Source organism: Protopterus annectens, chromosome 11.part0 (genome assembly GCF_019279795.1).
Source record: "Protopterus annectens isolate FY-2018-M chromosome 11.part0, PAN1.0, whole genome shotgun sequence".
NCBI lineage: Eukaryota > Metazoa > Chordata > Ceratodontiformes > Protopteridae > Protopterus > Protopterus annectens.
In genome coordinates, this window is record NC_056745.1 from 424,041,573 (window position 1) to 424,056,202 (window position 14,630).

Consider the following 14,630-nt stretch of genomic DNA (forward strand, 5'->3'; position numbering starts at 1 on the left):
GTACATTTTTGGCTCACTATTTATGAATGTATTCATTCACTTGTTCTTAAGCAATATCTGAGGTGTATAGTCATGCAAATGCCTGCAACTGATGTTTTTTTTTGTGTGTGTGTGTGTGTGTGTGTGTAAATACTTGGCTCCTACACCCTACACTAACGGTGTTAAAGAAGAAATTGGCTGTAGTAAAGAGAAGCATCATCATATGAGCCACGTTGTTTGGGTACAATCCTTGTTTTGTTAATTGCTGACAGTATGTTTATTACTTGGCTGTGAAATGAATAAACTGGATAGCACGAAGTCTACAAGTTTAATGCTAATATTTTAATTGTGAATACATTCTTAATTAACCTTGTTTTTTTGCATGCACACAGGTGTTAAATGCACTGTGTTAGGCTAAAATAGTCTGTCCGGTGCTTAGTGAAGATGAGTAATGCTTCTGTAGTGCAGGGTTTGATTCCCTCAGCCTTCATTTATCTACTGAAAAGGGACACTTGCATCTAGCAGGCTGTTCCAAGCTGTTAGCAAATGCGTTGTACGTTAGTCTTTTGAATTCCTGCACCATTCACATAGGACTAATTAGTGCTTCTTATGTTGTCTGAGTGAGTCTCAGCATGTCTTGTAGTTTAATGGGTCACTACATGCACTTTCAATAAATGTGAGTTTCAAGAGGAGAGAAGAGAAGTTTACTGTTACTCATGCTGTCTGTTTTCTGTGTAGGACTGTTTTGTTTTGCTTAGTAAATGGTTGTCAGTGTTTTTTGCTGTAAAATTTAAAATAGCTGTTTTAAATTAAATCAAAATCACTGCAATCACTGTAAAAGTGAACAAAAAGAAATAGTATGTGCACTGACAGTTTTGAACATTTTTATAGTAATGGGATATTGGTATGGCTGCGATGAGGAGGGGGATAGCAATTCATTACCTGCCTAGGCCCCCATTTGACTATGATGCATCTCTGTCCCTCTGAGCCTTCAGAAATGGGGGCATTCCTATGAAAGGATGGAAGGTCCTGAATTCTATTCTGTATCCTGAAGTGATATATAAGATCAATTTGTCTGAGGCAAATTTTCAATTTTCCCTGAAAATGCTTAACTGACTTCCTAGGATTTCATAAGTAACAAAAAAAAAAAAACAAACAAAAAAAACAGCGAATATTACATTCTGTAATGTTTTGTAAACAACTTACAGCACTTCAACAACCACTAAAGCTACAAACACTGTTAGCAGCATTTTGCTCATCCAGCTGTGAGTTGTCATACAAAGCTAAGAAGTTTTAAGTTGCTTTGTTGCTGAGATATTTAAATAAATAGGAACATTAAGGCTATATAATTCAATAGTATAACGACAACATTCAGTACTTCTTTAGATGCATTAGACATATGTCAATTACAAATGCAGTTGTGTTGCCTATCAAGTAAACATTAAGATGAAATCTTCAATAAAATATGTAGCATGGTTTTGCAATTATTAATGTTAATATAAATCGATAATTACCAGATGCCTGCAAATGTAACTTGATTTATCATAGAAAGATGCCTGGAGGCATCAAAAGGGTTGACTGAGTAAGCAGCTATCCTTTCACATCTTCCAGGAAGGGGTTGAGTTCTTAACTAAGCATGTTTCTTATTGACAGCTCCCGTAACTGCTGCCCTAGTTGCTGCATCGACTAAATTGTACTCATGTTTTATAACATGATGGCACAGTGCTGCAGCGGTTGCATTGTCACCTCACAGCAAGAGGTTCTCCGGTTCGATTCTTGGTTAGGGTGCCTTCTGTGTGGAGTCTGCATGTCCTCCCTGCATTTGTGTGGGTTTCTTCCAGGTGCTCTGGTTTCCTCCCACATTACAAAGACATGAGTCTGAAGAGTTTTTCCCCGGGCCTCTGCTGAAAATTGGCTTTGTTCCAAGTCAGACTTTACTGATAAACAAATAATAAATAAATAAAAATAAATAATGTGTTTGCCCACCTTTTTTGTACAAACCTACTGTTTAGGACAAGCTCCTCAATGAGATTTAGGTCCTCAAGGAGATTTAGAATCTCTCCCTTGTATTTTACCTTGTGGATATAACAATTAATGTACCTAAAGATATGTCTGACAGATGTGTACACCTTCTTACCACACGTATGTAATATCCTACTCTTCCTAACCCTTGGAAGGGTGGTGGGACCAGGAGCTGATCTAGACCCCTTGGTCATCAAGAGAAATCAATATTGGGTCAATGATCAGATTCTTATAAAGGTCTTTGGAATGCTGCTGGACCCCTGTACAGCCTGTCAGATTTCTTCAGAGTGGGAGGTTGCAAGTTATGCTCCAAACAAGCTGCCATAAAGGTGTCTTGAAAGGCCTCAGATACTGGAGGTACAACAGTAGGTTTATAGTCATTCCGGCCCATTGGGTCCAGATACCTCTCTTTTATCTCAGACAATTTCCAGAACTTTAACTTCAAATGCTCCTTCATAAGGTTGAGTCTCTCCAAATGAGGGGTCCTTGGGTTTGAGTAGGAGGAAATCATTTCCTCATCATCAAACTGTCATCAGAAATGAAAGTTCAACTGGGAAGTGTACATTAAATCTTCCACATCTTTGGAATAGGAATCTGATTCTCTTTAGGGAAGTATTTTTTTTCATGGGCTGGGAACCATAATTGGAAGATTGAGTGGTGTCCTGATCTAAGATCCATCAAACTGCAAGAAGCTTTTCAGCCAATCTTTCAAAAGTAAGTAGAAACCAGGTATCAGGTTGCAGAGGCCTTTAAGAACTGAAACACAGTGGACATATACTGCTCATACATCCAAGTTTCTGGGAAAAGACAGGAATGAGAGGGCCCTGACTTGCCACATGGGCTTTCTTGGAGGACTGACCATGATCTGACATTCTGACTTCAGAGAAGGCATTGTGCACTATGAGAATCCGAAGCAATAAGACTTTTTACTGTTTGGAGACATTATTTCTAAACAAATATCCAAATCATTCACTTTGGGAAAAACCTGCCAGGGCATCTGCAGCACATGCAATGTGAAAAGGTTACCAGAAGGATGTGCTGGAAGCTGCTGACATATTTGCATCCAAAGCAGTCAGAGACTGCTGGCCAAAAAATAAAAAATCTGAGATTAGGGCTCAGAAACGACCTCACTAGATTTGAAGTCTTTATGCCTATTAAATACAAGGAGGGGCTTTCTTCCCTTCATCACTCATGTCTTTTTTCAGGGCCCTCTCACTTTCAAAATGTCTTTGTGCTCATGTTTTTTATGACATTTCTTGGCAGGCAGAAATTCTTCTCACACTGACAGATGGTTATTCTTACTCTGACATTTCCATGAGGGCCCTGAGCTTTTTTGTATCAGACATTCACGAAGGGAGACCTCTCTATCTGTGTTTCTACTGCTTTTTCTTAGTGAAACACATATAAATCTGTTAGTCTGCTATGAGGTGGGACTCTGATAATTAAAACAAACAGTAGAATACAAATCTTTGTACAGGATCTAATGCTTGAAAATGCAAAGCTTTTTCAGGTCTGCATAAAGCATTACCCAGGAAACAGAAAACTTTTCCCTAGGAATTATTAACTAGCAAATAGTAAGTCAAAACTGTTGGTAAGTAAAAGATGTCCCTAAATGGATATTTAACTTTCAAAGCTCTCAGTAAAACTGAAACTCTGGAAATGGCCGAAACCATAATGAGTGACTGCAAACTTTCTTAATAAAACACAGCATACACATGCACAAAAATGGGAATGAAGATGGCATGGGGTGATTACTCCTTTTATAGGGGACTTACCTTATATCCCCGAGCTCCTCAGTGGCCTGGTCACACTGTCATTTCCATGGAGTTCTGGGAGTCTGACCAGTCAGAGAAATATCCAGCGGCAGCTAATTTCTTTTGCAACAGTCATCAGGTTTTGGTCCAGTACCAGCCTTATATCCACATTTCACATCTGTTTGCTTAAAATGTGGGAAATTATTTGTTTTCATATTGCTGTTTATTCATAGAAAAAAATGCAGAGTACACAAAAATACTTGAAAAATGGGAACGTGAAGTAGATCGTCCTTTGTTTCTGTGCCTTGCATGAACATTCTTGCACTTCTGAAAGAACAGTTTCCATACAACAGGTTTGTTTACTTCTGTGAGAAGTAGACACAGCTGTTAAAATCAAAATTCTATCACCCTGGCTGAATGTTTCAGAGATTTCAGATGTCGATGAAGCACCTTGGCTTTCTGTTGACCCTACAAATCTTTTGTCAGAGGAAACTGAGGAACCCGAGCAGAAGTAGTTGCCTGAACAATGGCTGTCAGGGCCTGAGTGATACCATCAGAATTAGTCTTACTTTGTCTTCCTTGCCTTTCAGGATCACTTTCTTGTGGAATGGAGGAGAGGCATACATTAGTTGCCCAGTCCCAATGATGGAGAAGACATTTATCTTCCAAATTACTGGATGAAAAGAACAGAACTCCTTTACTGAAGCAATGAAATAAGAAGCAAAACATTTTGGTTTGTGTGCGCAACAGAAAGGTGTAATCCAAAGAAAAACTGTTTTGTTAAGTTACAATTCATGCATTAGGTATAAGTATCCATTAAGAGAATCTGCCAGTGAAGCCTGCTACCCTGGAAGAAATACTACAAGAAATAGGTGGTGATGAACTGCCCATTGTTATCATTACAACTTCTTTGTTCCTCAGCTGATATGATTTTGTGCTCCCTTGTTTGACTTTTTTGATACATTATATGCGCACTGCAAGAACATAGCCTGAAGAAAATTTGCTCTGGACTGTAATAAGACCTTTAAGTTCTCCTATGATTTCTTTTAAGTTGCTGTAATGGCTCTTTTGCTGAATGGACCAGAAGTTTTACACTGCTAGAATCCTCTCACAGACTCTTGAGAGTCTATTATGAAGTTAATTTGTGGATTTGACAAGTCTAAGAAGGAGGGAAGGTCATCCCTAAAGACAGAATATGAGGACCTGCTAGCAAGAAGAATTCTTTCATTATTGACTAAGAATCTTTTACTGAATATCCTAAGGGATGGGATGCCTGATTCCAAACACTTTTATAGAGCCATTGAGGTCTCCTTATATTGCGACTTGTACAAGGGAAAATATAGGGAGACGTGACCCAAAGCTTTGATAGATGGTCTTGCATTGATTTCAGTTAAAAAGCTAAATACTTCTTGGACATTGTCCTGAGAAAGAAAACGTTCACATAATTAGATATAATAGTACTCCTAAAAATGCCACCATCCATTTTGCGGATATAATTTTTTTATCTGTTGTTTATGGTTTCACCTATCCTCTGGAATAATTGTTCGAACTACTATCAAGCAGTTATTCAAAATCTATCATTTCTATGCACTTTTAAATAAGCATTTAAGATATATATATATATATATATATATATATATATATATATACATATACATACATATATATATATATATATATATATATATATATATATATATATATATATATATATACACACAATAAAAAAGAAACACATACTGCAAATAATGTGTAAATAATTGCATTTGAATAAATAATTCTTTATTGTTTAAAAATGCTTGGTTGAAATTATGATCGAAATATCTTCTGCTTGAATTCTTGTGATCGTTGTCTTTATGTAAATACATTTATTTGAAATGAAAATGTTATGGAACTTCAACGGATACAATATTCAAAGAAAAAAAAGAAACGGTTATCCAAGATGGGAGACAACCTGTTTTCTATGTTTAACTGGTAAACACTGCTGTGATTAGTCTTATAGCTATGGATAAGCCAAATGGATGAATGACTAGCTGAAAGGGGAAATCTGCTGCCTGAAAATGAAGATATGTTCTGTGTGATGGCTTGGCTAGAATGTGAAGATCGATGTCCTCCTTATCCAAAGCAGTGGGGATGGAGTTCTGATATCTGAATGCCTTACAGTTTTCAGCTACCATTCTGAAGTTTTTTGTTAGTATAAAATGGCTGAGGTTTGAATGGCCTACAAATTAAGGAGTTACCCTTTTTTGGGGCTATGAAAATCTGAAATAAAACTGTTACCTTTGCAGTGGTGTAGAACACATTGTAATACCTTTACCGAAAAGCTATACTGCTAGCTCTAAGGCTGTGTACAGCTAACAAACTGGTATGAAAATCTGCAGGAAAGCTAAGAAACTTCATATATTCCATGGAATAACCTTATGAAATTATATGAAGAGCTCTTGGTAATATCATGCTGGGAATAACATGGTGCATAGACTTATCTCTTATAGGATGAAAGAGGGAAGGTGTAGAAAGTAAGGGGATCTGAGGATACATCATTAATGTCTTTTTGTTTCCTGTTGCTTTCCCTTTCTTTCAAAAAGATTAAAGGAAAATTAAGAAGGAGACCATTTCTGTTAGTTTATCATTTGTTGCTTTAAAAATAGCCTTTTGTTTGAAGGAAAAACCTTTTATAATACAGAATCATGAAGCATTTATTTTACAGCTGATATAATTTTCCCTTTCTTTTTGACACCAGTTAGGATGTCATCTGCTGGCTTGTTGCACAGGCATTTTGTGGTGATAGAAACATCTAATAAGTCAGCCTTAACATCTTCTGGGTAAAGCTTTTTTTAACCAGACTTCCTGTGAGCACTATATAGGTTTATAAAGGAAACCATTCTTTCAGTTGATAAACAATTAGAAAGCTTGCCTAGACTATAAAAACCTTGTTGCAGTCATCTGCTCAAGGTCAGGAAGAACTCTGCACTACCAAGTAAAGAAGAACGGAATGACCAAAGAAGATGGTTATGAAAGAAGCTGTGTGCAGGAAGCAGGAGGCAAGTCCCACCAAAGTCTTAGTCATCAAACTCAGTGATATTTTGCTTTGCATGGCTCCAAGTCCAATACTCAGTTTCTGCTGGTCCTCCTTCTGTTTTGACTTCAGCAGAAGCAAACAGAGGGGATCATGTCTCTTGATCATATGCAGACCTCTGCCAAGGTGTTTGAGATGTTTATGCTAAACACTGGTTCTCAGGCATCCATGATGAGTGAATGTCCATCTCCAATGTATCAGTCACTGAATCCATACACGTACCTTCCATTCTGGTCAAAGAAATACAAAAAACAGGACTTACTGAAAAAAAAACTCATAGAGAAAGCTCCCCCATTAGGTGGGATACTCTTTCAACACCTTAGCCCTGAACATTGACTTTAGAGACATTGACCCTGGTTTAATTTGATTAAAAGAAGCTCATTGAGGGGTGCACAGCAGCCAGGCCATGGTTGCATTTCATTATAAAATATGCACTGAGCAGTGCATTACACATTGGCAGAGGATAAACCCTTACCATCTCAACCCTCCTTTCAGGGATTCCTGCAACCTCAAAAGGAAAGCACCATCTCCTCAACCAACTTCCTTTTATTCTGGGTTAGAAGAGGGGGACCTGATCTACTTCCTACAAATTTCATTGCCTCCAACTTATGACACAGACGACAAGAAAGCAATTTCTTTGGCCTCCCCTCTGAGAATACTTCCTTCATTTAGACTTTAAATCTCATGAAAGAACATTTTAAGTGGAGCTCCAAGAGGGTGGCGGAGGTCAAGAAGAGATAAATAGGTTTATTGACTAGAGAGGAACCAGAGCCCTTAGCAGTCCTACTAGTATTTCAGGCCACTGAAGATGCCTGTGAGTCAGTAACCCTAGAGCTGGCCTCACAGCCACTTGTTTATAAAAAAATAAGACAGGCTTTACAGAATTCAATAGACTTAATAAATTTCATACAAGAACCCTATGGCAGACCCAGCAGTGGTAGCTTTTGATGATGGTAGGAGACATAAGCTGACTCCTAGATTCTGTATGCTCAACAGTGATAAGGATAGCTAGGTCTTTCTTACAAAATTTTGGGGAAGAATGCTTATACCTGTTTCACCTTGGCACTCATAGCTATCAAATGCCAGATGCATCTCATTAAATAATAGAAAGAGATCCTCTGACAGATGCAGGACATGACTTCTGAAATCATACATGAGGCTCCTAAAGAAACGGGATGTACACTGACCCAAACTACAAATAAAGTGGGTAAGCATGAATGCAGATGTACTGCAGCAGATCCCTGTAGCAGATCAGTAACAGATGGTGCTGTAATTAGAAGGTATGCTTGGCTATGGTTACTTGCCCTTGCCAGCCAGTGCAAAGAGGACCTTATTGGTTGGATCTCTAGGCAAATATTTACTTTTTGGCCCTACTTCATGGGAGATTTTCAAGAAACTAGAAGAGAAGTGTATTGCTACTTTTTACTAGGTGTTGGCTTTTTAGAGCTATGCAGACTGAGAAAAGGGGGAAAACTGCTCACTATTACTTTTGCCCAAAGAATTAAGTGAAATGGCTGTTCCTCCTTTTAGCTATATATCAGACCAAGAGTCTAGGGAATATTTGTGTGAATAAGGATTTGTAGTGCAACAGTGATCCCTGCAGAAAACATAAACAGCACCCAGCTCCTTTCATCTCCAACCACCCACATTCACAGAAGCTACAGTCAGAGAAAATACACATTATTTTTAATTCACAGTTTAACCTGATATCCTACTGCAGGTGATCTAAGTACAGGACCTAACTTTATTCACTTCATTCAGACCCATAGCTTCAGCAGTAGCAACAATACATATTACTGTACTGGAGCCAGGAGAAAATGAGTCAGATGGTAACAGTAGCTCCTGTCGGCACAATGGTTCATTTATAAAACCTCACTGTAAGCCCTGGGGCTATTAACAGGATACTGATAAAAGGGGAATGGCGAAACTGGCAACATGCCTTTGAAATATTGACTAGAATTCACTTCAAAATCTTTGTAAGAGTGATTTCACATTTAAGTTTTAACATACTGTATAAGCCCCCGCACCAACAGGAAGCAGGGTATAGAAAGCAGCTCCTAAACCTTTACCCTTACTGTACATGAGACCTACTCAGGAACAGTAATATTAGCCATTCAGGTGCATCACTAATTCAGTGCTATAAAGAAATAATATGCTTAAAAACATGTAAATCAAACATTTCTCTCCTGAAAATCTACTTCTAGAAGAGTCTGATCTGAGCTGCTTTTTTCAGTAAGAGTGGCCCATATGCAAGCAAAAGGTACATTATGATTAAAAGTACAACTTCAATCTTTAATGACTCACTGAAACATAATGGTTTAAACAGCTGCAGAAAATATGACAAACATAATTCAAGGTATAAAATGTTATGCATTTCTATAAATATATAAAATGTACTTTAGAGTTATAAACTAATCTCAGTACCAGAACTGTAACCCCATCAGTACACGCACCACTACACATGCTGGTTTATTTTATCAGTGCTGTACCTATACTTTCTTTACAAAACTGTTATGAAATATGTTTTCATAGCAAAAAGATGTCTTGTCAGCTGGGCTAGTCTATTCTTACTTTTTATCTTTACGTGGCATTTTATCACCATGTAACATCAAATATGGTTGCTTGGGTAATGGCTGTCATGTTACCTATGGCCAAAAAGCTATAGCAGATGCCCGAATATCTTGACATCTTCTTACCATTCATACTAGTGCTGGCTGCCATTTAAGATAATCATAGACTTCATGAATTACTGTTTTTCTTTTTTTATGTTTTAATATCATTGCTATGTAATGCGTTTAAATGTTATGCTTTTTAACAGTTTCCTGTAACATACACAGTTCATTAACTATATAAAAGTGCTGTGCAGTTGCAGTTCTTTGGAGTGAAATATGAGTGTCAGTTTTCCATTATTATAACTTCATTATCATAGGTTTTTCATGCACCTCCATGAACTTGATGAGTTTATTTTGGAGTATTCTTTTCATCTTCCAGTAGGTGCTCAGAGGGTGCTGTTGGTGAACTCAGCTGAAGATCAACAAATCCCAGGAGAGTCTCTTTTAAAACACCTAGCTCGTTTTGTAGTTTCAAAATACTGTTCCCATACTGCATTTCATCAAGTGCTGTCTGTATTTCAAGTATTTCTGTCACTGCATTGAGCATACTGTCTTCCACTGTGAATATCTTAGCTGTCAGATCTTCTACCTTCTTCTCAGTTGTCTGCAGTTCAGCTGACACCTTCACAACAGAGTGAACAGCATTCTCGATCACTGGTAAATGATCCATGCATTGTTCAATCTTGGGCTCATAATCAGCAAACTTTTGAGCCAGCTCTGTATCTGATCTGACCAAAATGTTGTGCTCCTCTTCAAGTTTCTGAATTGTTTGCATATTCCATTCTATCTGCTTGGTAAAATCAGCGACTTCATCTTCCTCGTGTCTTTTTAAGGTTTTTACATTTCTGACTGTGCTGTCATCTAAATCTTTCAGTTTCTTTGAAAGCATTTTGATCCCTTGTTCTGTCTCATCGATTCTGGATGTCATCTGATGATGCACCATTTTTGCTTCAGACTTGAGGCTTTCAATGTCCAGGTTAATATTATCCAGGCTATGCTGCCACGCATCACTGACATTTTGGAACTGTGTGTTTATGCTTCGCAGCCTCGATGACAGCTCACTTTCTCTGGTGTGGATTCTATGAATGATCTTTTGGAGACTAGAGACTTCGTCTTCAAACTTGGTTGCCAAGGAAATGGATGAAGTGGCTTTCTGCAGGATGTCTTCTGAGGATTCCAGCTGTATTTGTGACACAAAAGATGTGTATATCCACTTTATTAAAGGTATTTTAAAGTGTGCTCATTTTTTTTTTTTGTAAATAAGGGCTGAATAAAAAGTATTTATAACTCCTCGTCTTATATTAGTAAAGGATAACAGAACTCTACAGGGCATATACACACTGGTCTAGCTGAATATGCAGTATTAACTGTTACTAAAGCTAAGATAAGCTTACAGAGGAACATATTCTTGGTCTGGCCACCCTGTGCAATTTACTCATTTTTCAAACGCACGCTATATATTCATACATACATACACACACACACACACACATGCACACACACACATACACACACACGCACACACACACACACACACACACACACACATATATATATATATATATATATATATATATTTTTTTTTTTAACAGAAATCTTTATTGAACAAACTTTACTTATCAGACTGAATTTAAATAAGGTATACATGCTGTAATGTACAGTCATCATCATTCAACCATAGTACTGACCCTGTATATACCATTATCAGTAAATACATTTTCTTACATTAAATTAATTTTTAGTATTTTTGAATGCAATGATAATTCAATACCTAATGCACAATTATATATTAGTAATGAAATTACAAATTTATTACTATGTTATATCATTAGAAATACAGTTATAGTACAGAATCAAGCATGCCACTCCTTGCTCCATAAAAGTATTTTATTTATTTAGTCCGTTTACTGGGGTAGTACACTGATCACAACAGACCATTTGCAGGCATAGCCCAAATATTGCTCTCAGTATAATTGTTAATTCCAAATAAACTGTTTTTGGAGAATAAAGTACACAAAATCAGGCAATGCTGTATATAAGTGCAAATAAACTATACAAGTCAATACAGCTAAAATATAAATTAGTTTTAAGAAACTAAGCAGAACGTTAAAAATCCATAAAACATATAACCTTACCTGAAGCATTAGCAGTGTAATACTAGGACGGGGCAAATATGCTAAAAATAAAGTTGGCTAAAAAACAGATACAGAGGTAAGAAGCTATGCTTTTTTTGAGTCTAAATATCTATCCATAATAGACTCTTTGTGTAAAAATGATGCATCTAAACAAAGAATTTGAACTGATGGATTACTGAAGAAGGTATGTGTATCTGTAAGAGTTTTATATTATGCAGGGTGAATACTAGAAAACATGAAAATGCAATGGAAAACTGCTACATCTCACCCAAAGTAAATGAAATATTAGAATACTGAGAGAATGAGTATTGGATACTGCAGCAAAATTAGAATGTAAGACTTTTAGCAACATAAAATGGTCAGTTAACAGAAAATAATACAGTAATGCAAACAGTGCTACATGTTGTTGTTGTTTGTCTTTCGGCTTTTCCCGGTTAGGGGTCGCCACAGCGAAACTCCGGTCCGCTAATGATTGGCAGTTGTTTTTTTTTAATGGTGTCGAGTTGCCAGCCCGACGCCCAGCCTTCAACGAAGGCACACCCATTCAGTGCATGTCTTTCGAACGCCCACTCGACCGCAGGGAGGACATGCAGACTCCACACAGAAGGCACTCCCAACCCAAGCCGAGAATCGAACGGGAGAACCTCTTGCTCTGAGGTAACAATGCTACCGCTGCACCACCGCAGAAGCCTGATTAATAATTTGTCTGAAAGTCAATGACTGACAATATAAAGGATATAACTGTACTTTGAATATATGCAACTAGACAGTCATATGACAGTATGCCCAGAAGAGAACTGGCATGTGTGTTGTTGGGTCTATGTTCAGCCATCGAACAGAAAAATCGCCAAATGACATTACATCAAAAATGCCATTTGGATAAACTCCTCATGTAGGGAGCTGTGCCCCCCACCCCCAGCTAATTATATACACCAACTCCAAGATCACACTACAGTGGGGAAACAGCAAATTTCCTGATCTCTACCATAATGTGATTTTACTCGAATGGCTCAATAAACAGCATGTTCAACGATTTTCCATTTGATGGCTGAACATAGACCCATGTTGTTAATGTGTATGTTACTTGTGTAATTTGGAAACTAAATAATTATTTAGGGAAAAAAAGATCACTAGGACAAAAAATATTAATGACACTACTCTATTTTTCTTATAAGGGAGGATGCCACTGGCAGCTCTTTAAGTAATATGCTGCAAAGGACAAAAGGCTTAGAGATGTTTTCTGGGTTGATGGTTAAGAGGACAGTTGAAGAAATTTAACTCTGTGATTTCAAGTTCAGTTTCAAATTGCTAGTACAGATACTCTTCCATACACTGTATATATATATATATATATATATATATATATATATATATATATATATATATATATATAGATATATATATATATATATATCCATACTCTGGAACTCCATGCTCCTCACAATAAGACAAATATTTCACTCCAAACATTTTAAAACTTTTTTGAAAAAGTATTTATTGAGAAACTGGATATGCTCCTGTGCTATTAAAAAAAAGCGTTGTCAGTTAACTTTCCAGCTGTCAGTGCTGCCCAGAAAACTGTACCTTCTTCCACTGAGCTATATACTCCTGAAACTCATCTCCATCACTTCCCCCTCTATTCTCTTGTCTAATGACCTTCAGCAGTCCATTTTATACCTGTTTACCTAATACCTGCTTCTACCTCCTCTCCCCCAGGCTCCTACTTCTAGCAGTGTTTACTAAAGTTCATGACACAAAATAAATATAATCACCCTACTCTTTTACTTCTTAATATGCATTCCATAAACAGTTATCAAATAGCAGAATTCACCTTATTAATAACCAGCTAATACAGTCTAGCAGCCAGGCGGAATTCCAACATATCATTCCTAAAAAATAACATTACAGTGTCACTTTTTGTTATGAAGCAGTCATCCAAAACCTTATTACCCTAGGCACCCAAACACCAACAACATGGCAACATCTAGTCACAGAACAAGAGTTATTTTCAAATACTACATCTGCTTGTTATATTTTTTCTTCATTGTGATACAAACCAAAGTAAAAACAATGTCAAATAACTGCTGTCTGTATGACTTACAGGTAAAATATGACCTCCTTAACAAACATGACTTACTAAGTGTCTTCTACTGCTTTTTCCTATTAATATGTGTTATTTACTGAATGCTCACCATTAGTTTGTTTCTTTATCTTCTTATATGAAATCATTCTAAATTTCTTTCTTTTAAAGAATATTAATTGTGAAACACGTTAAAACTGCATAGCCCAGTCTAGAGAATGAATGATTTAATCACGTAAGGAAGTCTTGGAAAATTAACTTACACAGATAACCAAAATAATTGCTATTCTGCTCTTTTTAAGTTATTTTTTTTTGTATTGACTTATACATGTGTAAGTAACATGTTGCCTTTTACCTGGGTAAAACTTTCACTGCCAAACAGTAGGTACTTCTGAGAAAATTCAGCAACAGTAGCTGTACTCCAGTGCTGACTCTGTGAACAATGACTTTCAGCATTAGGAGAAAGATGTAATGTTTGACTAGAGCTCTTTTGATATGTTTATATGTTGTCTTGGTGATGTTTCGTTGCATGGGGTAATAAGTTGCTGCTACAGATAATTATTTTGAATAAATTGTTAAACTGCAGTGCTGCCATCAGTCAGCCATTCATTTTTATTGCATGTTATGGCTTTAAATGACTCTAAAAAAAGCATTTTTTCTTTCTTTCTTTCTTGGCAAGCATGGATTACATCGCTACTTCAGTAAAGTTGTTTTGAAAGAAAATGTTTAAAACTTCCACTCTTGAAAGCATTTAGGTTCACAGGTTCATATGCAAGTACTAGGCTAGCTGCCCTGGTGGGCCATTTTAAGCCTACCAATTTCCCTTTTTGTGCTCAAAATAACCTCTCACATTTGGTTATAGATTGGCCTTATCTATCCCATGGTCAATATTTTTATATTACCCCTAATGAGAATAACCAGGATCACACCACAGATAATTTGAGGGGACCCATGCATGGAATAAAGCATTCA

At 36.9% G+C, this 14,630-nt stretch overlaps 1 protein-coding gene across 2 annotated transcripts in view; it reads right to left on the reverse strand.

Moving 5' to 3' along the window:
* Window positions 1-14,630, reverse strand: part of LOC122815431 (IKBKB interacting protein) — a 124,960-nt gene that overhangs the window by 37,215 nt on the left and 73,115 nt on the right. The window contains exon 3 of one of the 2 annotated variants that reach the window (XM_044087918.1): window positions 5,505-10,623. The exons of the other annotated variant lie outside the window; for it this stretch is intronic. Within the exon in view, the coding sequence (XP_043943853.1) occupies window positions 9,793-10,623 (831 nt within the window). The 3' untranslated portion in view covers window positions 5,505-9,792. Of the gene's footprint in view, window positions 1-5,504; window positions 10,624-14,630 lie in introns of those variants that run through there. 2 annotated transcript variants of the gene reach the window in all.